Raw genomic sequence first — 26,558 nt, forward strand, 5'->3', positions numbered from 1 at the left:
AGCAGCAAGAGAAAACATGGAAATACATTCTTTATGACTGTGTTTTCTTTCTGCTTGCATTTCGTATTTATATTTTGATGTGTATTTTCTGTAATCAAGGGCTCATCTGTAAAATAGACATTGGTCTCAGTATGACTCCCTGATAAAATAAAGGTTAAATAAATAAAATAAAAAATGGCATGAAAGAAATCGTTTGCTGAAGTGCCCACATCTTCCAGAAATACGCGTTCAAAACCTGAAGATCACTGAGGTCATGATTTGACCTCGTATTTTTCCGAATTCACAGTTGTTTTGAACGCAGCATACATTGTACCCCTCATCAAAATGGAGCGAGTTTACTAATTGTCGTCGTGACGTCATGTGCAATCGATCAGATCAGTCTTGGACAAGGCCGGGGGTGGTGCAGTTAAATATATGGCTTTTGCAATAATGTATCCCTTTTAGTTGTGTCTAGCTATGTATGTTAACACTGACAAATCGTTGTGGCTTCGGTTGAAATTTATTTAGGCCTAGCTCTACCTTTTCCTGCTCAAGTCACATGATTGACTACACCGACCGTGCAGCAGGAGGACTTCGTGGGATCTGTCTGGCTAGTCGCTACGAAACGGGGTAACTATCGGTTACAAACTCAGGCAAGCCATCAAATCTGACTTTTTGTGTTGCGTGGGATAGTTTGTCTTCTTGAGATGCCAGTTTGGACATGATACAGTTGTCTTTTTCTGTCTACTGGAATAGCTAGCTGACGAACCTGGCAGCTAGAATCCACCACCAGCCAGAGTTAGCCCTTGAGCCTTAGCTAACGTTGGCGTGCTAAGCCTGCCTGTATAAATTTACAGATTACGTTAGCTAGTTAGTTCTTTTCTAATTAACGTTAACTAGCTATAGAAAAACAACGTACGAGGCACAGAAGACCATAGCTAAAGCGATGCCTAACAGCTCAAATGTGAAGTGTTTATAAAGTTATGTGCCTAGCTTGTTGCGTTAAACAACTTGCTAACAAGTTAGCTAGCTACTACGTTAGTAGTTACCTAGCTAACGCTACGTAGTAAGCTAGCTAACTAACGTCAACATCAGTGATGTCATCAGAAAACTATCTAGTTTGCTAGCAGTTAACTACCTCAATGGCCATGATGACTTGATTGCGAAATAACAAGTTGGGATCTTGCCATAGATAAGATTGCAACATAACTTCAATAGCTGGACAGTGACAGTGTTGTCACGTAACAAGTTAACTAACTAACTAGGCACAATTTTATATGTACATTTTTGTAATTTAGTAGACGCTCTTATCCAGAGTGATTTACAGGAGCAATTAGGGTTAAGTGCCTTGCTCAAGGGCACATTGGCTGATTTTTCACCTAGTCGGCTCAGGGATTCGAACAAGCAATCTTTCGAATCCCTGGCCCAACGCTCTTAACCGCTGGGCTACCCTGCCGCCCCGTGCTAAATTGGAACTCAAGATGATGGTGACTAATGAAGCCCGTGCTCAACTCAGACTCCTCAGAATTTTTATTTATGACATTAGGTGTGTTTTTGATCATGGCTGTTCAATGTGATTGTGATACATAGCTAGCAGATTGTAACGGCCTAACAATGTTGTGATGTTCCATTAGCCGTTACAGGATAGGTACTGTTTGGCGTAGCACAGAGAATTTTCTATCAACCTTAACTTGGCGACACTATCTTCGTTCTCGATTCGGCCAAATATGTATCTTCTAAAATGTCTGTCTAGTTGCAGGTGGTTCGTTTGAATTTAGAAAATGCTCTGTTATTAAAATAAATGTTTTTCTCCATGAAGTAATCCAACAATGTGTACACTGCCATCTTGTCTATTTCAAATCTTCTCTCATTGATTGAGACAGGTGTCCACACCTTCTTCTATAAGATTATGGTGGTCCGCAAACAAACGTTAGAGGTGCATGCCGCCACCTACTGTACTTGAGTGTGTAGTCAATCACAGTTTACAGACTAAATGAATAAAGAAACATTAAGAGAAACTAAACCCTCTTATCTAATCCTGTATTACTAAGAAAATAAGAGCCCTACTAACTTCTAACAAACCCTCCCCCATTCCCAAAATCCCATCCATCCCTGTCCAACCTCAATAACCCTACTGTAGCTCAGCTGGTAGAGCACGGCACTTGTAACGCCAAGGTAGTGGGTTCGATCCCCGGGACCACCCATACACAACATTTTTTTTTTTTTTATGCACGCATGACTGTAAGTCGCTTTGGATAAAAGAGTCTGCTAAATGGCTTATTATTATTATTACATCAATCTTTCCCTCTCTTCCACATACCGGTACTTAGAACAATACATCAACACATGCTTCACTGTTTCATCAACCATACACTCCAGTGGGTCCACCCCAAAGTGCAGTATGTCATCATGACACTCACCTGTCTCGATCATGTGAGAATATTTGAAAAGACAAGATGGTGGCGTACACATTGGTGGATTACTTCATGAAGGAAAACATGGATTTTTTTAAAATAACGGAGCATTTTCTAAATTCAAACCAATAACCTGCAAATGGACACAGATTTTGAAAAGTATTCAGACCCCTTGACTTTTTCCACAATTTAAGTTACAGCCTTATTCTAAAATGGATTACATTTCCCCCCCTCATCAATCTACATACAATACGCAATAATGACAAATCAAAACAGGTTTTTAGAAAAATTTGCAAAAGGATAAAAAAAAAAAAGGATCACATTTTAAATAAGTATTCAGACCCTTTACTCAGTACTTTGTTGAAGCACCTTTGGCAGCGATTACAGCCTTGAGTCTTCTTGAGTATGACGCTTTGGGGAGTTTCTCCCATTCTTCTCTGCAGATTCTCTCAATCTCTGTCAGGTTGGATGGGAAGCGTCGCTGCACAGCTATTTTCAGGTCTCTCCAGAGATGTTTGATCGGGTTCAAGTCCGGGCTCTGGCTGGGCCACTCAAGGACATTCAGAGACTTGTCCCGAAGCCACTCCTGTGTTGTCTTGGCTGTGTGTTTAGGGTCGTTGTCCTGTTGGAAGGTGAACCTTCGCCCCAGTCTGAGGTCCTGAGCGCTCTGGAGCAGGTTTTCATCAAGGATCTCTCTGTACTTTGCTCCGTTCATCTTTCCCTCAATCCTGACTAGTCTCCCAGTCCCTGCCACTGAAAAACATCGCCACAGTATGATGCTGTAGGGATGGTGCCAGGTTTCCTCCAGACGTGACGCTTGGCATTCAGGCCAAAGAGTTCAATCTTGGTTTCATCAGACCAGAGAATCATGTTTCTCATGGTCTTAGAGTCCTTTACGTGCCTTTTGGCAAACTCCAAGGGGGCTGTCATGTGCCTTTTACTGAGGAGTGGCTTCCGTCTGGCCACTCTACCATAAAGGCCTGATTGGTGGAATGCTGCAGAGATGGTTGTCCTTCTGGAAGGTTCTCCCATCTCCACAGAAGAACTCTGGAGCTCTGTCAGAGTGACCATCGGGTTCTTGGTCACTTCCCTGACCAAGGCACTTCTTCCCCGATTGCTCAGTTTGGCCGGGCGGCCACCTCTAGGAAGAGTCTTGGTGGTTCCAAACTTCTTCCATTTAAGAATGATGGAGGCCACTGTGTTCTTGGGGATCTTCAATGCTGCAGAAATGTTTTGGTGCCTCGACACAATCCTGTCTCGGAGCTCTACGGACAATTCCTTCAACATTATGGCTTGGTTTTTGCTCTGACATGCACTGTCAACTGTGGGACCTTATATAGACAGGTGTGCCTTTCCAAATCATTATCATTATGTGTAGATTGCTTTAAAAAAAAAATCTGTTATAATAAGGCTGTAATGTAACAAAATGGGAAAAGGGAAAGAGTCTGAATATTTTCAGAATGCACTGTACATGTTTGGCCGACTCAAATGAAGATAGTATCGTTGTGGTTGGTAAAAATGTGCGGTGTTATGCCAAACAGTACCTATCCTGTAATGACTAATGGAGCATCACATTAGCCCGTTACTAGATAGCATAGCTAGTAATTGTGTCCATGTCCAATTCTACCTGTGTGTGGGAAATTAGTTTGAGGTGACTTTTCTTTCCTCAGTGGGTCAATAGAGGCCAAACTCATATAAATAGAATGACTAGAACTCATACTAGTTCTGTACCCACAATTCCCTGAAGTGTGATTCTGGATGGTCAATCTGCTAATGTTACTGTATCTTCCTTTCACACACTGTTCTTGGTGCTGAGTATGGAAGACTTTTCGCTTAACCAGAAGAGTTACATCCGCTGATGTTGTGACATTCAGGAGAAAAATCTAATTGACACCCAATTTGCTTACTGGCACAGTACTGTGATGGAACTCAGTCTTCTGCTGCCTTTCACTGTGAGATTGTACGGACACACAAATGCTCTCATGCATGCTCACCATCAAAGGAGGTACTGAAACTTGGGCGTAAGCAACATTAGTTTTTGTCTTAAAGCTTTGTATGGTATCTTCACCATTGTTGAGTAACAATTCTGTTTACAAATGGGGGGATCGTTCCCTATAGCTCTCATGACAGGCTTAGAATAAAGTACAGAATAAAATAGGTTAAAGGGCATATTCCTAATTTCCTGAATGTCCCTCAAGCCATGGAAAGAAATTCATGAAATCTATTTATGACCAAAAGGATATTTTTAAGTAAGGTTTTTGAATTAGGCATCTTCAGGAATCAATGGGTGTATATCATGAATTTAAAAGTAAAAAAAATTGATGTAGAAAACGCAGATATCCCCTTTAAAATATTTGTTTTATTGTGAATGCCTCCTATGATTTAAATTCCACCAGTCTTTGAGAACAGTGGCACCCATTCCCTGGACAAAGGTACCTGATAAGCTCTACAAAACATTGGACTTGTAATGAGCTAGGGAGTGAGGTTACTTTAGGTCAGTGGCCCACAGCCCAAAGATCTTCATTCACCCAGTCAACTCAAGCTTTCAAACCAGCTGCAGCTTTCCTGTCCTCTAAAGTGGACATTATTGTTAGCCTAGGACACAGTACATTGACCAGTACATTTTAATAGGCAAAAAGTATTTTAAAGGAACAATCCTTCCTTAGTTTTTCATTCGAAACGGCAGCCCAGCCACTTGTTTTGCCATAACTCTTAGAAATGGGCCTGGAGAAACGTAGGCCTAATCTTTCTCACATTCATAGATGGTGCTATGGATACGACTGACAGTCCATGATATCAAAAAGCTAGTTTTAAACTTATTTTGAAGCTTGTTTACAAACAATGGAGTAAAACAACTAAAGCCTATTTATTTGGGGGTGTCAATAGTGATGGGGGGGAAAAATCGATAGTTACATATCACTATATTATTTTGGACAATATTATATTGATAATTTGACTCCCAAGAATCGAGTTGTAAAAATGTGTTTTTAGTTTTTGCTAGGTAGCGTTAGCTAGCGCTAGTCGGCTGTACCTGCGTCAAAACTCTCGTATTTTTCATCCTATAGCTCGTTCTCCATCTTCTTTTTTTAAACGGTGAGCCAACATGTTTTCAGGACTTTTACTTCCATGACTGATCTAAATGAATGTTCTCATGCTCGGTCTCTCAGCAGCAGACATATAGTGAGCAATATGTTTGGAACATTAAATCGCAGTATCTAATCACAATGCATCTAGAATTGTGAGAATCGCAATACGTATCGCATCGGAACCGAAGGTTGTTGTTAATATCATATCGTGAGGTCCCTGGCAATTCCTAGCCCTAGTTATCATGGTAAGACGGTTGTACTAAGCTCATGCGGCATCTAGCATAGCTGTGGTTCTTCAAGAATCTATGAGAATTTTGAACGGTGATTCTCATGAAACCAGCTTTAACCATGGCTTAGCAAATTGAGTTAGAAAACCATGGTGCATCTGCAACAGTCAACTATCATTCTCTAGTTGGTAGAGCATGGCGCTTGCAACGCCAGGGTTGTGGGTTCGATTCCCAAGGGGGGTCAGTATAAAAATGTATGCACTCACTAACTGTAAGTCGCTCTGGATAAGAGCATCTGCTAAATGACTAAAATGTAAATGAAAACTAAGATGCCTAGTTTATGGCACAGTGTCTTTATTATACATTTTTAAAAATGTCACCCCAAAGTCTCATTACCAAAGTGCGTCCGTGTTAAATTCTCAGGTTATTTTAGAAAATGTTATTTTAGAAAAACCTAACTTATTTGAATAAAACACTGTTGCTGTAGTTTGGCCATAAATCATAGTTGAAGTTTAAATTAAACTATAATATTTATTACGTAAACACGTTTCTCAGTAACATAACAATTTTAGAAGTTGCTGTAGAAACTCAAATTTTTTTATATACATTTTTATTCACCAATGATGCATCATCCAGAAGAGTAGTCCTTTAGTTGAGCACAAATTCATTTAATTTCTTCACTTATATGCCTTCAGAATGAGGATATATATATATATATATATATTTCTTTATTTTTAAACACTTTACGACACTTGACCTTCTCATTACCGAAATGACTAAAAAGCTCAAATTGGGGAAAAACTTAGAAGCACCTTACCAACGTGGAGGCATGAAACTTTAGTGATGTGGTCAATTGTTTGCTGACTCATAATGGCGGTCTCCTTTTACTTGCAGATTGAGCTAAGGGCTTCTCATTACCCAAACACAACACAAATGTCTCATTTACTACATAATTTTTAGGTCCGTTTTGGTAATGAGAACTTTAATTTCGGTAATGATAATAAGCTAATTCTAATGTACAGTCAATGGGTGTGCCGTTAACGTTTAACTATTTACTAGGGACACTGCTTACACCTATTGTATCTTTATTTATCTATTTTTGATTTATTAATATTTTTGTGCAAAACTTTTATTTGATTAAGTAGGGGTTGTCAAGAAATATTGGTGTATAAACCCCATTTTAATTTACCTAAAGCCACAATCTGGAGTTTGTTTCAGCAAAGAGCAATGCCGCAACTTAAAGGAGTATTTCTCCCATTTTGACATTTGTACCTGTTTTAGCACTTACCTATACTGTTTGATATACCAAGACAGTTTTTGGTCCATATCCTGCATATTTAGATACTTTATAGGCATATCATGTTATGCCATTTGCCCATAGGAACACATTCAATTTAGAAATACATTTAAAATACCTTAGAACCACACACATCCACTTACTAATACACCAATATTACCCTTCTGTAAAGACCTTGGAGAAATAGTATTTAAAGTCACTTTTGAAAATACATAAACAGAATTACAGTACCTATGCTAAAATAAGGGATGTTTAAGTAAATTGCGTTAAGATCAGGGATTTTAGTATTATGCAAGTCATGACACAGTTTATTGGGTTGCTGAATCTCTAGTAGAGCTCAGTACAGTTTTTCAATGGCAAACTATGCAACACTCATTACCGAAACATGCATGCTCATCTCTGAAACCTGCTTATAATCTTTCTTGACATACATTTGTGAATACAAATTGACATTTTTCAATTATCTAAAAATGCGTACAAATTAAATATATTCACTTATGTTGAAGCTTAGACCCTACTTTACATTGGAGGTTTTTGTGTTGTGCCTGCCATTGGTTGAGACATGCTCTTGAATTCAAGGTGGGTGGCATTTCAATTATAGAAATATAAATCAATTTTTTATTTGTCACATACACGTGTTTAGCAGGGTGTAGCGAAATGCTTTTAGAGCTAGTCACGAGGCCGCCATCTTCGTCGGTGCCAGGTATACTCCTTGACCTATCCCTTAAAACCACTGCAATTTAGCTGGTAGACCATTGAACATTTTTATTGAATTGAAATGCGAGTAAAATGGTCGCACCGTAGAGCCCTGAAATGTGTCAACATATTTGAGTTGTCAGCTGTCGGCTATTCTCATTGAGCGTGGCAACATACCTTTTATCCACTCTGTCCATCACTGTTGGAATCAGGGAAGACGTAAAATTCCCAAACTGGAGATTTAAACTAGTTCCTTGCTGCGCCTCACAAAAGCACAGTTTCAAATGCGCCAATTAAGAGTAGAATTTTGATTACGACGTGCATTGTTTTAACGGAATAGCCTGAAATTTTGTTTTTTTCCCCCAGCTCAGATTTACTGGAGGCATAGCCTATAGGCCTAGTGTTTTAATTTTGTACATCTTTTTTTTCTGTATTAATTCAGGTTCACAGTGTGGACAGACCTGAGGTCCCCGTACCGAACGGTTCGGTACAAATAGTGTACTGTTACACCCTAACTTGTGATTTGTTAGTACTCTGTTACCTAGCCTACTTTGTTGTAGACTTTGAGAAGGCCCCTTTTTTTGTGTGTGTTGTGTTTGTGAGAAGTAGCTGGTTAGACACACACTCCAAGAGGAAAAGACTTGAGCAACACAAGGCCCTATGGGGATTTCAGAGCCATGCAAATGACCGATAGTTACCTCGCCTGTGTTCCCGTTTTGACCCTGCCTGCCTCCCTCCCTTTCCTCCCTCTCTCTGTTTCTCTCTCTCCCACAGGATATTGGCTAGCAGAAGGGTTTGCTTCTCTCTCTCAAGATATCATTGAGTCATAAAACTTCCACGAGACCGAGGACAGAGGGATTTAGAATTTTTTCGAGTGGAACACAAACAGGCCTGTCCTTAAAGCTGTTTGTCTGTCAATGTCAGGGTAGCAGCCACATTGAATGAGGTTTCAGTCTCACATGGACAAGATGGACAGATCATAACAAGACATTACTTCAAAGGTATGTTGAGCCCCAGATGCCCAGTTCAACTGTCTCGCTGGTCAATCTCCTAAACACACTGACAAGTTACTGACATGCAATACACTTGTGCCTCTCAAACGAATAACAGGTCTATGCTAAGTAAGTCTGTTTAATTTTCATTTTGTAAATGTTTTATTATGCCTACATTTGCCAAAATGGTTTAATTGAATTAATGTCAATACCTGAAGATAGGGCAGACGGCAATCAGCTAAAAGTGTTTTACATTATAGTAATTTAGCAGACGCTCTTATCCAGAGGGATTTACTGGAGCAATTAGGGTTAAGTGCCTTGCTCAAGGGCACATCGGCAGATTTTGGACCTTATCTGCTCGGGATTCAAACCAGCGACCTTTCGGTTACTTGCCCAACGCTCTTAATCTAGGCCACCTGCCGCCCTGCTGTTTTCTTAGTTGATCACGTTTTAACAAAGCTGATGTAGGAAAATACTGGCGTTTTGTTGCAGGTACAGCCAACTAGTGATAATATATAATATCCTGATAAGTAACTATTGATTAACCCCCCCCCCCCATCACTAGTTTTGAGGCTATACTGTTGTTTACACTTACGTTGTTTACAAACATTGGAGTAAAGCAAGCTTATTTGGGGTTCTGATGGGGACAGTTGAACTAAGCTCATGAGGCATTTATAAGTTATGTTCTTCAAGAATCAATGGGTATCAATCAATCGTTCCACAAATAGAGTACATTTCACATCCCTTTGATATTTTTAAAGCCTGTTATATTAAAGTAACTGCCCTTTAATATAGACCACATGGACAATTCAATACATCAGATTTGGTTATTATTCTAAACTCCGCCACCAAACAAGACCAAATTTGGTTGTTTTGGACCGGACCAAATCTGAACCAATCATAGACGTCTATTGCAGAAGTTTGGACATCAAAGTACAGCACACTATAGCTCAGAGTATAGTCAAGTACAATAAAGTATAGTACAGTACATTATAGTGTACTCAACGGGTCACGTTAACGCATTTTTCACAATTTTTCTTACCGCATAAGAAATATCTTGCTGGGTTTTGTAAAGGCAGATCTAAAATGCTACATATTGTAAGCACAAATGTTGTACTAAAGTTGCACTTCTCCACTTGGATGAGGATTCACAAATGGGCATTTTATCAGCAGACAACGCTCTGAATGATGTGTAGCTACTTTTCTCAGTGTAACCTACTTTTCTCCGGGAATATGCAAGATTAACTTCAAGCAAAAATAGTGTTAATGTAGCTGGCTACATTCTTTCTATGATAAACATTAGAAATCTGATGGCAATGCATCGTTTTTGCAAAAAATACCTTGCTTTTTCATTGTAAGCTAATTTACTTCTGATGAAAATGAAGCTATTTTCTGCCGAATGTGTTGCACTAATGTATTTTCTGTGAAGGAAAACAATAGTTGCACGCCCCTGATCACTCTATTGAAGAAGAAAAAAACTGACTTTCAATATAAATGCAGGTGAAATGGTTTAAAACGCAGATTTGTTTTGAAGGTCTGCGTTTTCAAAATGTAGATTTCTGAACTCTAACGCGACCCCTGCTCAACTCTATTGTGATCTACTGTGTACTAAACTCTACTCCACTCTATTCTACTGTACTGTTCTGAACTATACTCTATAGTACAGTAAAGGAAAGTATTGTATTACTGTGAAGTACTCTACTTTTCTTAACTGTACTATACTCTTACTGTACTGTCCAAATGTTTGAAACCTAGACGTCCATGATTGGTTCAGATTTGGACCGGACCAAATCTGAACGTCTAGGTTTGGGACAAATTAAGGCTAATTTAAGGACCAAAAAACATTTGTGGACATGGAAATTAAGGCCAGGGGACGGGCCGACAATTTCAACTACAGTGCCTTCAGAAGGTATTCATACCCCTAGACCTTTTCCAAATGTTGTTACAGCCTGAATTTAAAATGGATTAAGTTGAGATTTTGTGTCACTGGCCTACACCCAATACCTCATAATGTGGAATTATGTTTTTAGACATTCTTACAAATAAATGAAAAGCTGAAATGTCTTGAGTCAAGTACTCCTTTGTTATGGCAGGAGTAAAAATGTGCTTAAGTCGCATGGACTCGCTCTGTGTGCAATAATAGTGTTTAACATGATTTTTGAAAGACATACAATTGTCTATAAGGTCCTTCAGTCGAGCAGTGAATTTCAACCACAAAGACCAGGAAGGTTTTCTAATGCCTCACAAAGGAGGGCACCTATTGGTAGATGGGTAAACATGTAAGAAGCAGTTATTAATTCCACTTTGGATGGTATATCAATACACCCTGTCACTATAAAGATACTTCCTAACTCAGATGCCGGAGCGTAACAGTGGTGGAAAAAGTACCCAATTGTCCTACTTGAGTAAAAGTAAAGATACCTTAATAGAAAATGACTCAAGTAAAAGTGAGTCACCCAGTAAAATACTACTTGAGTAAAAGTCTTAAAGTATTTGGTTTTAAATATACTTAAGTATTAAAAGTATAAATCATTTAAAATTCCTTAGTAAGCAAACTAGACGGCACCATTTTCTAGTAAAAATAAATAAAAAATTACGGATAGCCAGGGGCACACTCCAACACTCAGACATAATTTACAAATGAAGCATGTGTTTAGTGAGTCAGTCAGATCAGAGGCAGTAGGGATGACCAGGGATGTTCTCTTGATAAGTGTGAATTAGACCATTTTTCTGTCTTGCTAAGCATTCAAAATGTGAAGAGTACTTTTGGGTGTCAGGGAAAATGTATAGAGTAAAAAGTACATTATTTTCTTTAGGAATGTAGTGAAGTATAAGTCGACAAATACCCCCCAAAACGACTTAAGTAGTACTTTAAAGTATTTTTACTTAAGTACTTTACACCACTGGAGAGGAAGGAAACCGCTCAGGAATTTCACCATGAGGCCAATGGTGACTTTAAACGTTAGAGTTTAATGGCTGCGATAGGAGAAAACTGATCGACAGCATTGTACTTACACCACAATACTAACCTAAATGACCGAGTGAAAAGAAGGAAGCCTATACCGAATAAAGGGTGAAAACTCGACCGCAGTTCCGCAATTCATTTTTTTGTTGGTGTATGTGACGCAGCTCGGTTTGCAGCCCCGGTCCCAGCAATTTTGCCACCCTAGTCAAAATTAAAATTAAGCAAAAATGTCCTTAGATATATTAGGTTAAAATACAAGAGATTCTTACGTGGCCCATTTGATATTAGACTAGCGGTATTATTGGGCAATATCAGCCAGTAGGGTAGATATAGTTTGAAAGAGAGTAGAGTTGGGGCTAAATATAGGAGAGTGGACACTTACTTGACTTGAGCTACGTTTTGCATAACTTTTAGGAGAATTTTGCATAACTGGTGGTGGCAGGTAGCCTAGCGGTTAGAGTTGGAACAGTAACTGAAAGGTTGCTGGTTCAAATCCCCGAGCCTACAAGGTGAAAACCTGTCTGAGCCCTTGATAAGAGCATCTGCTTAAATGACTAAAATGTAAACTGGATGATTTTCAAGCAGAGTAAAATGTATTTCCAGTCGGTGTTTGAGTCTAAACTATAGCCTATCATATTTAGGAAGTTAAAGACAAGTGCGCTGTGCTTCTCCGCCCATATAGCCTAGTCTACAGGCTATTTAATTATCTCACACGCTTTCTACTTTTTCACTTCTGTATGGCATTTTCCTTTATTTCAAGTATGGTCTATTGGCTTTCATATTATAGTTATATTATTATTTTATTACCCCCAGGTGCAGATTGCTTTCGTAATGACAAGCTGCTGTGCAGAAGATGTCCACACTGTCTGCGACTGATATCACAGATGTTGGTCATGGTAAGAGCCCCATGTTGTTTTCGTCATGATCTGACTGGGTACTTGTCCTTGTACTGTTGAGGTGGATTGACATTCACTCCCATTCATCAACTGGGGTCTCAGTCCACCCCACTTGTCATTACACTGATTGGGAGCACTGACATTGTTGGTCATTCCACATAATACACTATAGAGTTTAATAATTTATGTGACAATTTTAGATACATTTTTCTAAGAATACAGATTTAAGAATTTGAACTGGCTTAGTCATGTATTGAAAATATTAAATGTTTCAAGAAATGAAATAGCTTAGTATTATTACTTTTTTACCTTGTCATAATCCAAAACCCATCCGTTGCAGAACCTAGCGTTACCAACCGATCCGCAGTAAAACAACTACTTCATAGCTTCAAGTTGTGTTAAAAAAATTATAATTGTATTCCTTTACTACTACAGATAGGCCTATATCATTGACATTTAGGACTGTTTTCAGGTGGAATTGTTGCATGTAGTCAGAGCACATTTAGGCCTAAAAGTGAACGTCTCACAATCTTGTGACTTTAATATTAGAACTGAGTGTCCTATGTGAAAGGTGATGTGGCCATGTATGATTTCAAAAGTAAAGCCACAGCAAGTGACAGTGAAGTGGTCTAACGTCTCAATGCGTAGGTTGTCTACCCATTCTGACCATAGTGGGCGAAATGTTTTCTTGTGTTATAAAATACATTTTAACATAATATCCAAAAAGTCAGATTTCGTAACCTAATACATCCGATAATAAGCACCGGGCTCTGTTGACATAGCTGTGCAGGTTTCCCGTAACAACTTTTAAGGATTTAACATTTTGTGGGGCTCCTTTTATTTAGTCAACCTTATTCTGCCCATCGTACAAGGGTAAAAACTTGAAAACATTTTGAACAGATTATGATAGGGACATGCAGTTTGGACCGTTGGTTTTCTTAGAGGATTATCTACACCAGCGATTCTCAACTGGAGGTTTTGAAGGGGTCGCTGGTAAAATAAAATAATACTCCAGTCTGAACTTCAACTACTTAAACCAGGTATGTAGAATAATGAACTTACATTACAAAAAAAAGTATGAAAATGTATGAACTCACTACTGTAAGTCGCTCTGGATAAGATGAATGACAAATTGAAATGTAAATGTTTTTTAATTTAATCTCTGAACAATTTTTCAATCACAGTATTTTCAATATAGAGCTATTAGCAGTGCTATATTTGGTAGATTTTTGTGGTCTCAAACCAGTGAGTTTATTAACATTCATCAAGAATATGGGCAATTTTATTACTGACAATGAAAGAGGTGGGAAGGTTGTTCCCTTGTCATATAATTGCTACATTTACTATCAATATAGCATAAAAAAATTGTTTTCCAGATTGTATTTTGGCAAATATTTCTTCTGATGTGAATATTGGGTCATGACTGAGACAACCTGGTTAAATTGTAGTCCTGAGGCAAAACCAGTTGAGAACCACTGATCTACACAATTAACATATTACTTTACCCAATGGTCAAAAGATGCATTTTTGATTGGACACCCTACAATGTGTGTTTCTGTATAGCAGGTGAGGTGTTTGACGGGGCCCCAGAGCTGCAGCTGGACTGCCTTGGCAGTGGTAACGACCGCAGCAGTGCAGAAATGAAGCATGAGGGCAACCTCCTCCCCCTGGAACCGCCCCACCATGCAGGGTTTCCCAACCCCCCCCAGAAAGGGCCTTCCTCACTAGCTGAGAAGAGCAGCCCGCTGCCCATGGAGCCCAGCGACATCAAGGCCGACCCCGCCGGCGACATGCCTGCCAACACAGGTGCGCATGTTTTTGTATTTCAGATTGATTTAACCTTTTATTTATCCAGAAAGTCCCAATGAGGTCGAGACCTATTTTATGAGGGAGACCTGGCATCTGAGTGTTCAGTGATGTCATCAAACCAGTCGGACTGGTCCAAGTGTCAGGCTATTCCGTTGTTTGTTTTCGACAGTCTCATCTTATATATTTTAGCGTTCATGCCTATATTTTCCCAGATAGTTCCATATAAACTCGGCAGAAAAAGAAACGTCCCTTTTTCAGGACCCTGTCTTTCAAAGATGGGGCGGCAGGTAGCTTAGTGGTTAAGAGCGTTGTGCCAGTAACCGAAAGGTCGCTGGTTCTAATCCCCAAGCCGACTAGGTGAAAAATCTGTCGATGTGCCCTTGAGCAAGGCACTTAACCCTAATTGCTCCTGTAAGTCGCTCTGGATAAGAGCGTCTGCTAAATGACTAAAAAAAAAAAAAAAAAAAAAAAAAAAAAAAAGATGATTAGTAAAAATCAAAATAACTTCACAAATCTTCATTGTAAAGGGTTTAAACACTGTTTCCCATGCTTGTTCAATGAACCATAAACAATTAATGAACATGCACCTGTGGAACGGCCGTTAAGACACTAACAGCTTACAGATGGTAGGCAATTAAGGTCACAGTTATGAAAACTTAGGACACTAAAGAGGCCTTTCTACTTACTCTGAAAAACACATAAAGAAAGATGCCCAGGGTCCCTGCTCATCTGCATGAACGTGCCTTAGGCATGCTGCAAGGAGGCATGAGGACTGCAGATGTGGCCAGGGCAATAAATTGAAATGTCCGTACTGTGAGACGCCTAAGACAGCGCTACAGGGAGACAGGACGGACAGCTGATCGTCCTCGCAGTGGCAGACCACGTGTAACAACACCTGCACAGGATCAGTACATCCGAACATCACACCTGCGGGACAGGTACAGGATGGCAACAACAACTGCCCGAGTTACACCAGGAACGCACAATCCCTCCATCAGACTGTCCGCAATAGGCTGAGAGAGGCTGGACTGAGGGCTTGTAGGCCTGTTGTAAGGCAGGTCCTCACCAGACATCACCGGCAACAACGTCGCCTATGGGCACAAATCTACCATCGCTGGACCAGACAGGACTGGCAAAACGTGCTCTTCACTGATGAGTCGCGGTTTTGTCTCACCAGGGGTGATGGTCGGATTTGCGTTTATCGTCGAAGGAATGAGCATTACACCGAGGCCTGTACTCTGGAGCGGGATCGAGGTGGAGGGTCCGTCATGGTCTGGGGCGGTGTGTCACAGCATCATCGGACTGAGCTTGTTGTCATTGCAGGCAATCTCAACGCTGTGCGTTACAGGGAAGACATCCTCCTCCCTCATGTGGTACCCTTCCTGCAGGCTCATCCAGACATGACCCTCCAGCATGACAATGCCACCAGCCATACTGCTCGTTCTGTGCGTGATTTCCTGCAAGACAGGAATGTCAGTGTTCTGCCATGGCCAGCGAAGAGCCCGGATCTCAATCCCATTGAGCACGTCTGGGACCTGTTGGATCGGAGGGTGAGGGCTAGGGCCATTCCCCCCAGAAATGTCCGGGAACTTGCAGGTGCCTTAGTGGAAGCGTGGGGTAACGTCTCACATCAAGAACCCCCCCCCCCCCCCCCCCCCCCCACACACATTATTCAATTTCTGTTAGACACATGTCTGTGGAACTTGTTCAGTTTATGTCTGTTGTTGAATCTTGTTACTGTTTTCTCTGATATTTGCATATCATATTGCCAGTACATACATTTTATATATTTCCACAGAGGGCCAGCCGGTGAAGAGGAAGAAGGGTCCAGCCCCCAAGATGCTGGGGAACGAGGTGTGCAGCGTGTGCGGGGACAAGGCTTCGGGCTTCCACTACAACGTGCTGAGCTGTGAGGGCTGCAAGGGCTTCTTCCGCCGCAGTGTCATAAAGAGCGCCCAGTACTCGTGCAAGAACAACGGCCGCTGTGAGATGGATATGTACATGCGCCGCAAGTGCCAGCAGTGCCGGCTGCGCAAATGCCGTGAGGCGGGCATGCTGGAGCAATGTGAGTTGTCTCTTTATGGTTGAGCTACAGTTCCCTGTGGCAGCCATCTAGTTTTTTTTTTATATACACCTTTATCTTCAAAAGTACCTGTGCTTTTTTGGACCTTTTCCTTAGATCTGTCGGGAAATGTAGGGGTTGTGCTAAAAATCAGTAAAAGATACACTAATTTTAAATGTAGAGATACTGATTGGAGATGGCTTGGCAAGATCTCTAAAAAGCTAATGTACATAATTTAAATTGACCTCCCAAACTATGGGAGTATCTGTCTTTCCTACTTTTCATTACTGTGCTGATTGTGTTCCCGGCGTTCCCAGGTGTTCTCTCAGAGGAGCAGATCCGAGGGAAGAAGATGAAGAAGAACGAGGAAGAGACTGCTCGCACGTCTGCCGTGGTGACCCCCACCCCGGTGCCGGAGGTGGTCCCGCTGGCGCCCGAGCAGCTGGAGATGATCGAGAAGCTGGTGTCCATGCAGAAGCAGTGCAACAAGCGCTCGTTCATCGACCGGCCCAAAGTCACGGTGATTGTCTCTGAATGTCCCAACCCTACTAACATATGCCATGTTTAGATTTCTTAAACAGTTTGGATTGATTGACAGTTGCACTAATGTAAGGATGGGTATGAAATCGTCATCTTGATATGGAGGTGGAATACAACATTTCTGCATTGTGGTGGTGTTTTGTTAATATTGTGCATGTTCAAAGACATGTTAGCCAAGAATACTGCACAAAATATTGTTAATGTTGAATTTTGGCCAAATGAACTGTTTGTCATCCAGACAATTTTTGGTAGCAGCTCTGAGTACATGGTGAAATCTCTGCATTGCATTATGTGTTTTTATTTTTTTATTGATGAATTGAATAATTTGTTCATTAATTAATCTATTGATGTCTTTGTCTCCATTTAATTTCCAGCCGTGGCCCCAGAGTCAGGACCCTCAGAACAGGGAGGTGCGACAGCAGCGTTTTGCCCACTTCACCGAGCTGGCCATCATGTCGGTCCAGGAGATAGTAGACTTTGCCAAGCAGCTGCCTGGCTTCCTGGAGCTCACCAGAGAGGACCAGATTGCCCTGCTGAAGACTTCAACCATTGAGGTGAGTCATCGTTTTCTCCTCACCGTTGACCTTCTTTCCCCTCATATTCTATGTCATTAGGTATCATTATGTTGGTTTTCAGGAACACATGTCTCAATATGTCAAGTAGATGATCTAGTTTGCAGGATGTCACTGAGATGTGCCTTGTTTTTCTGCAGATCATGCTGCTGGAGACATCGCGGAGATATAACCCTGCCATTGAGAGCATCACGTTCTTGAAGGACTTCAGTTATAACAAGGAGGATTTTGCCAAAGCAGGTACAGTGTCATCTTTTGTTTGTCTGAGGTGTTCATGATCCACATTCAAGCTGCAATCAGCTACTCTCCTTCAACAGAGGACCACCAACAGAGGACCACCCACGTATGGGTGGTCCTCTGTAGCTCAATTGGTAGAGCATGGCGCTTGTAACGCCAGGGTAGTGGGTTCGATCCCCGGGACCACCCATACGTAAAAATGTATGCACGCATGACTGTAAGTCGCTTTGGATAAAAGCGTCTGCTAAATGGCTTATTATTATTATTATTATTATTATATTATTTATTATTAACTCCCTCTTGTTCTGTTTCCGCACTCCAGGGGCTCCCAACCTTTTTTCCTCAGGGCCCCCTTTTAACATCAATTATGTTGTTTTGAAGCACATTTCCTGCAATTCTATGTAGTTTAACAAGATTCATGACATCTTTTAGGTAGGCTATTTGATGATGATGATATTATTTATTATTATTATTATTATTAATAATAATGGATAAGGAAAATTAAGTCTACCCAATTTCCCCAAATGTTATTCTGCTACCAAATGTTTTATTATTATAATTTATATGAACACTCAATATAATTATACATGTTCTCTTTTACAAAAAGTGAATAGATCAATTGAAAGCGACAGTCACACACATAAGATTACTTCAATTTCTTTGACTCGACTTTAGAAGGTCGTAGCTCAGCTTCTGAATGTCATGGAGACAAACCAAAGATATCACCATGTGCATCAGTCGTGTCTTCCTGACATTTTACATATCTTTTTTTACCCCTCAAATCAAGGAAGGTCCCGCGCCCCCTCCAGGAAACTTTGGCGCAACCCCTAGGTTGGGAACCCCTGCCATACTCTGTAGAGACATTGACCTCTTACCTTTAACCCATATTTGTATCCATCTCTGTCTGTATTTCCCTCTCCCTCTGTCTCTCCTTCTCTCTCATCCCCCTCAGGGCTGCAGTTGGAGTTTATCAACCCCATCTTTGAGTTCTCCAAGGGCATGAACGACCTGCACCTGGACGAGGCGGAGTACGCTCTGCTCATCGCCATCAACATCTTCTCTGCAGGTCAGAGGTCAAGTGGTATGCTAGTGTGGAACAGAGCCCATATGCAAGGTCCCTTTATTACCAAGGTCTGGACATCGACGTAATCATTGACGTGGATATTCTGGGCCGATACTGATATTTAATATTTTCTTTGCAATATCGATTTTTAAGCTATTATATTGTCTTTCCCTAGTAATCATATGCGGAAGCTTCCAAAAAACAAACAATTTCATGAGAACAGCGCTGTTTCAAAGATTCTACAGGGTTTGCAGTGAAAATATGACCGGGGTCAGGAAATTAAGTGATACGGTGGCTGTAGATGTTTTGAAAAACGTCTTAATAGATAGACTGACAGTAGAAAAGTTAATGATATAGTGCCTTCAGAAAGTATTCATACCCTTTGACCTATTTCAAATGTTGTTACAGCCTGAATTCAGAATGGACTGAATAGATTATTTTTCTCACCCATCTACACATAATACCCACATAATGACAAAGTGAAAACAAGTTTATTGAAATTGTTGCACATTTATTGAAAAATTAAATACATTTACATAAGTATTCACACTCCTGAGTCAATATATGTTAGAATCACCTTCGGCAGCGATTACAGCTGTGAGTGTTTCTGGGTAAGTCTGTAAGAGCTTTGCACACCTGGATTGTACAATATTTGCACATTCTTTTTTTAAATTATTCAAGCTCTGTCAAGTTGGTTGTTGATCATGGCTAGACAGCCATTTTCAAGTTTTGCCATAGATTTCCAAGCATATTTAAGTCAAAACTGTAACTAGGCCACTCAGGAATATTCAGTCATCTTGGTAAGCAACTCCAGTGTATATTTGGCCTTGTGTTTTAGGTTATTGTCCTGCTGAAAGGTGTATTTGTCTCCCAGTGTCTGTTGGAAAGCAGACTGAACCAGGTTTTCCTCTAGGATTTTGCCTATGCTTAGCTCGGTTTCTTTTTATCCTAAAAAACTCCTTTGCAGATGACGAGCATACCCATAACATGATGCAGGCACCACCATGCTTGAAAATATGAAGAGTGGTACTCAGTGATGTGTTGTTGGATTTGCCCCAAACATAACGCTTTGTATTCAGGATATAAAGTTAATTTCTTTGCCAAATTTTTTGCAGTTTTACTTTAGTGCCTTACAGGATGCATGTTTTAGAATATTTTTTTATTCTGTACACGCTTCCTTCTTTTCCCTCTGTCATTTAGGTTAGTATTGTGGAGTAACTACAATGTTGTTGATCCATCCTTAGTTTTCTCCTATCACAGCTATTAAACTCTGTTTTAAAGACACCATGTTGGCCTCCTGAGAGGCGCAGCGGTCTAAGGCACTTCATTGCAGTGCTTGAGGCGTCACTACAGACCCGGGTTCGATCCCAGGCTATGTCGCAGCCGGCTGCGACCGGGAGACCCATGAGGCTGCACACAATTGGCCCAGCGTCGTTGGGGGAGGGTTTGGCAGGGCGGGATATCCTTGTCCCATTGCGCTCTAGCGACTCCTTGTGGCGGGCCGGGCGCATTCACTCTGACTTCGGTCGCCAGCTGTATGGCCTTTCCTCCGACACATTGGTGCAGCTGGCTACCGGGTTAAGTGAGCAGTGTGTCAAGAAGCAGTGCGGCTTGGCAGGGTCGTGTTTCGGAGGACGCATGGCTCTCGACCTTCACCTCTCCCGAGTCCGTACGGGAGTTGCAGCGATGGGACAAGACTAACTACCAATTTGGATATCATGAAATTGGGGAGAAAAAGGGGTAAAAAAAAAAATAATACGCTAAAATAAAACAAGACCCCATTGGCCTCATGGTGAATTCCCTGAGCGGTTTCCTTCCCCTCCGGCAACTGAGTTAAGAAGGACGCCTGTATCTTTGTAGTGGCTGGGGATATTGCTACACCATCCAAAGTGTAATTAATAACTTCACCATGCTCAAAGGGATATTCAATGTCTGCTTTTACATTTTTACCCATCTACCAATAGGTGCCCTTCTTTGTGGTTGAATCTGTGTTTGAAATTCACTGCTCGACTGAGGGACCTTACAGATAGTATCTGTATGTGTGTGGTACAGAGATGAGTTAGTCATTCAAATCTTATTATGTGACTTAAGCCATTTTTTTTACTCCTGAACTTATTTAGGCTTGCCATAAAGGGGTTGAATACTTATTGACAAGACATTTCAGCTTTTCATTTTCAATTAATTTGTAAGAATTTTGAAAAACATAATTCCACGAAACATAAATCTAAATTGAAATCCATTTTACATTCAGGCTGTAACACAACAAAATGTGGAAAAAGTCAAAGGGTGTGAATACCTTCTGAAGGCACTGCATGTGTTTGCTGAGGAGTTCACTACGAATGTTTATTTTCCACTTTGATGGTGAACTTTCCGTACCGCTACCATTCACTCTAAGTTATTTTCACTCGCCTCGCTGGTCCCTTTGTTTAGAATTCTTCCGCATTTATGCAAAGAGTTATGGGATATCAAAATATTAACGTCTTGATCTGGGTACTACAGAGACCTTGCCCATATGTAGGAAGTAACATTCAACAGACATCAATGCCTTCTATTGTATTGAGTATAAAACGTTAAGCTGTTTTCGTATGTTCCCCAGACCGGCCCAATGTGCAAGACCATGAACTGGTGGAGCGACTGCAGCAGCCGTACGTGGACGCACTACGTTCTTACATCATGATAAAGAGACCAAACGTGAGTGCCCTAGTTATATATGATTTAACTTGCACAAGCCGCCATGTGTAGGTTTTGAGGATCTTTCGGTTGTCACATACACACTTGAGTCCGCGTTTAGTTGAATTCCTTTTTCAATTCCAGTCAGTACAGGAAATGTATTGAAATTCAGGTCATGGGTGGGAAAATCATAATTGAAAGTAAAAGGAAAATGTTAGGTTTAAAAATACAAAATGTAATGGTCCCAACCCTAAATGATGAGCGGGGTTAAATGAACCTCTCTTCCTTCTAGGATCACCTGATGTTTCCACGCATGCTCATGAAGCTGGTCAGCCTCCGCACCCTCAGCAGCGTCCACTCTGAGCAGGTCTTCGCCCTGCGCCTCCAGGACAAGAAGCTCCCGCCGCTGCTCTCTGAAATCTGGGATGTCCACGAGTGACTCCGCCGACGCCCTCGCGGAACTCTGCCGCGCTTTGCAAACCTGCGTACTGGGATGGACAGAAACATTAGGGCCGTCTTTCGAGTGTCGAAAAAAAGACTTAAGAATGAAGTGAAGCCTCCCAGGCTACCCAAACACGGCGGATCAAACCTACAGATTGGTTGCCAGATTGAATCGGTTGCCAGATTGGAGGAACTTTTTTCATTTTTTCTATATCTTCTGTGCAGTTTTGCAGGATAGTGATGGCCCTCTGTCCTGCAGACTGGGACACTAATCTCATGGGGGAGGTTGGGGCATAGAAATGGAATGAATATAATTGGTAATTCTATTTCTATGGGTTGAGGATTGTGCATACCTGGTTTCTCTCCCCCCCCCATTCCGTTGTCTTAAAGGTGAGACGGGCTTGTGGTGAGATTGCGCTACAATGGTCAGTTTGGCTCAGACTTGCTAGCCAGTGTTGACCATTAAATCTATTGATATCTGTTGATAGTCAGTCTCGTGATAGGCCTATCTATAACGACAATTGCCATGAAGCTTCGAGAAGGTTTTGGCAGTGGCACCCTCCTCTCAGATCCACATCATGGATGATAACCCCATAGTGAAAATAAACAGAAAAATACATGTTAAAGCCCTGTGTTGCAATGGGATAGGATACAGAGGTATCCTAACTGCTGCCCAATGTTAAGAAATGTGTCTTATTGGTGTCCACTGTCCAGATGTATGTTAGAATGGTAGGTCGCCTGCTTGATATTGTTGCGATAGAGCAGTTTAGTAGTCAGGCATTTGATTTGTTCTCCTCTCGGGGAAGTAATAGGAAAGCAATTCTGATTGGTGTTGAATTGTTTAAGGTAAAGTGATTGGAAGTGTTGGTATAGAGATGCGTAGTCCACCACTTTTAAGCGCAGGGCCCCCACCAACCATTTGTAAATGCACTCAAACATTGATTTACATGTACAAAGTATATATTAAGATGACAAAATATATATATATATAGTATGCCCACAAGTGAAGACATCCATACAAAACGACTGTACAATCAACACTCACTAACGCACGCGCAAGCATTTTTTTTTTTTAAGCATCACTGGATATATGACGGACAAGCTGAGCCCTTCTACACTGGAACAACTTCAATGCTACACTAGGGAGTAGTAAGCTTAGGCCAGGGATGGGCAACTTTGATGCTGGTGGAGGCACAGAAAAACTGAACTCATCATGCAGTGGCTCGTGGGTCTGCGTACCCACAATCCCCCCCCCCCCCCCCCCCCCCAAATTGCACTTTGTGTATTCTATTATTCTAACTCAACAGTAAGTTGAGACCCCGACTGAAATTAGTCCGTGGGCCTACCAGTTACCCATCCCTGGTCTAGTCATATGTACTGTCCCCCCCTCCCCCAAATCAGCATGATTCCAGATATCCGAGTGGCATCTTCATCTAAACGTCTAAAATGTGCTTTGCATCCCACAGTCGTTGGAATAGCAAAATAAGTAAAACTGCGCTCCTTGTGCGGGCACTGCAGTACTTTCTTCAACGGTAACATTTCTGGGTTACACTTTAACAACTTTCATGAATAAACCATTGTAAATGTTTATTACTGCTTATATACATCTATGAATGTTTACTAATAATGAAATACTCAATAGTATTACACTATTTATAAATGGTTTAATGATTATTTGTGAATGTTATAATACTATTACCCATTTCTGATTAGTAATGATAAGGCCATTAAGATTTCACTCGACTAAACTCTGTTCATTTTTTTTCATGATGCTGTTTCTATCACAGTCCTTTGTATGATGATGACTTCGCTAATGTGGCACTTTTATTAAACAAACGTTCAGAAGGAATTAGAGAAGGAAAGTGCTTTTTTATTTCTGATTGACAGACAGTTTTGTCCATTCCTGACCCCACTTTACAACTCAAATCAGTGTGAAATAGAGAGGAGAGTTGAGGACTCTTCAAGACAAAATGGGGAGGTTATCATAACAGTTGCACAATATGTCAAAGTAGCACAGAGACAAGGGAGTACGCTATATGGAACAATTACTAGATGGAGCTTTCAGTTAAGAGAAGAAAAGCAATGGAATTATGTAACAAATACGATCATGTGTTATTAGGGTTGGCGGTATCCTATTTGTAGTTTGATGTCAACCATCAGGTTATTATGGCTATTTGTTTTATTTAGTTGGGTTGATATTGAGACTGTGATTGTGTTTGATGGAGCTGACTCAACCTGAATATGGTTCTTCTACACTTCCCTGGGCATGCGTGTGTGCAGCCATCTATTTTCAATTACTCTTGAGACCCAAATGGCAAAACTATACAATCTCGGTTTAATTATTTTTCCCTTCAATATGTAACTCATACCAGCGAATGATTGTCTGCATTAAAATTACATTATTTCAGTATTTTCAATATGAATAGAAAACTAAGCATTAATACAAGGTATGCGATTAATGGTATGAGGTCTTAGGTCTAAATGATGTTTTCAGTTGTTTGGAAAACACAATGTTCCTTGAAATGATTGTTAATACTGTAGGTAACTGAAAGTTGATTGTAACATTCTGGTGTGCAGAACTCATTTAATTCCCTTCTCTACATCTTAAAGGGTGAAGCTGTAAACAGTATTTACATAGAAATGCAAACTTATTAGATTTTTTTTAAAAAACACTTTAAGACCGTATATTCTGCTTTATATGTATAAATTAAAACCTGACAAAAATATTGTAGCCTATTGCCAGATTATATATTTGTGTCCGAACTTAAACAAAACCACTCATTTTCCCGATTTGTTTTATTACAATTTCTAAGTGATTTGAGTTAAGCTTATACAACATCAATAAATTGTGTAATTCTCTCCTAGTTTTTTTTTCAATATGCTGCTTTTTTATTTGTATTTTTTTATTTCAACACTAGTTAAATGTATCATGGCCAGTAAACAGGTATTGGGAATTTGTTTACCCACACTTATTTGTTGGGTGTTCTGTGGTCAAATAGCAACAGAACTGTGGACTGCTCTATTTATACATTTTTATAAGAAGAGCTTGTAAAATACATAATTAATTTGGGAAAGTTGGAAACGCTACCATGGCATTTTACTGAATTGACAAGTATTTACTGTATTACACAGCGGGCTTCATGCAATTATAGTTCTAGTCCTTTCGGGGTCTGTTATTTTCTTGTCATTTAAATTATATGCTTAGTGACAGCTCCCAAATATACTGAACAAAAAATATAAATGCAACATGTAAAGTGTTGGTCCCATGTTTCATGAGGTGAGAAAAACAATCCCAGAAATGTTCCATAAGCACAAAAAGCTTACATCCCTGTTATTGACAATTTCTCATTTGCCAAGATAATCCATCCACCTGACCGGTGTGGCATATCAAGAAGCTGATTAAATAGCATGATCATTACACAGGTGCACCTTGTGCTGGGGACAAAAGACTACTAAAATGTGCAGTTTTGTCACAACACAATGCCACAGATGTCTCAAGTTTTGAGGGAGCGTGCAATTGGCATGCTGACTGCAGGAATGTCCACCAGAACTGAATGTTAATTTCTCTACCATAAGCTGCCTCCAATGTCATTTTAGAGAATTTGGCAGTAGTCCAACCAGCCTCACAACCGCAGTCCACGTGTAACCATGCCATCCCAGGACCTCCACATCCGGCTTCTTCACCTGTGGGATCGTCTGAGACTAGCCGCCCGGACAGCTGATGAAACTGGAGTATTTCTCTCTATAATAAAGCCCTTTCGTGGGGGAAGAAAAGGAGGACATAGGCCCAGTGGGTGGGCCTATGCCCTCCCAGGCTGCGCCCCTGCCCAGTCATATGAAATCCATAGATTAGGGCCTAATTAATTTATTTCAATTGACTGATTTCCTTATATGAACTGTAACTCAGTAAAATCTTAGAAATTGTTGCATGTTGCGTTTATATTTTTGTTCAGTATATATTGTAACGATGACTAAAGGTACACTAAGCAAGTTTTAGTTTCTAATAAATTCAGTGTAGACTATGTTTTTTCCTTAAACTATACAATCCTTAGAATTTCTTGACAATATTTCTGGCCATTTAGGGGACCCTCTTATTGCCTGACTCTGAAACCACTGTGAAATTAGCCACATTAAGCTTACCAGTCAAGCCACTATGTGTATTGGACATTCATATTGCACTGTACAGCCTTACCTATGGATTGTGGATCAATGAAATGGGGTATCAGTTTACTCAGTGACACCCACAGAACACAACTGTGAAGGATTACACAAATATTAGTGTCGTAGCTCATATTGCGGGACTTTGACTATGGGAAATCACCTCCCGTCAGCCTATTATGAGTTTTGACATTCATATTGTACAGTCGATGTCCTGCAATAAGAGCTACACAGCTAATATCTGTGACCCTGGGTGTCACTGAGTAGACTGATACCCCATTTCATTGATCCACAATCCATAAGTAAGGCTGTACAGTGCAATATAAATATGCACAATAGGCTGACTAAGCCCACAGTCTAAGTCCTACAATAAGAGCTATGATGCTAATATTTGTGTAAACTATTCATAGTTCTGTGGGTGTCGCTGAGTAGACTGATACCCCATTTCATTGAT

General features: G+C 40.6%; 1 protein-coding gene across 10 annotated transcripts; it reads left to right on the forward strand.

Annotated features, from left to right (window-relative positions):
• Positions 1-374: 374 nt before the first annotated feature.
• Positions 375-24,805, forward strand: LOC311111445 (oxysterols receptor LXR-alpha-like). Of its 10 annotated transcripts, none has more exons than XM_084154168.1 (11): positions 375-632; positions 8,474-8,700; positions 12,470-12,552; positions 14,116-14,358; positions 16,160-16,426; positions 16,741-16,949; positions 17,338-17,517; positions 17,676-17,775; positions 18,725-18,853; positions 21,432-21,526; positions 21,798-24,805. In XM_084154168.1, exons 3-11 carry the CDS (start codon positions 12,510-12,512, stop codon positions 21,942-21,944), a joined length of 1,413 nt encoding a protein of 470 aa, XP_084010294.1. In that variant the 5' UTR covers positions 375-632; positions 8,474-8,700; positions 12,470-12,509; the 3' UTR covers positions 21,945-24,805. The 10 variants fall into 10 exon arrangements, with proteins under 10 accessions (XP_084010294.1, XP_084010292.1, XP_084010296.1 ...); XM_084154166.1 differs by having other exon boundaries at positions 375-609; XM_084154170.1 differs by having other exon boundaries at positions 375-609; positions 14,119-14,358.
• Positions 24,806-26,558: the final 1,753 nt, after the last annotated feature.

This window comes from Coregonus lavaretus (assembly GCF_964263955.1).
Source record: "Coregonus lavaretus genome assembly, chromosome: 37".
NCBI lineage: Eukaryota > Metazoa > Chordata > Actinopteri > Salmoniformes > Salmonidae > Coregonus > Coregonus lavaretus.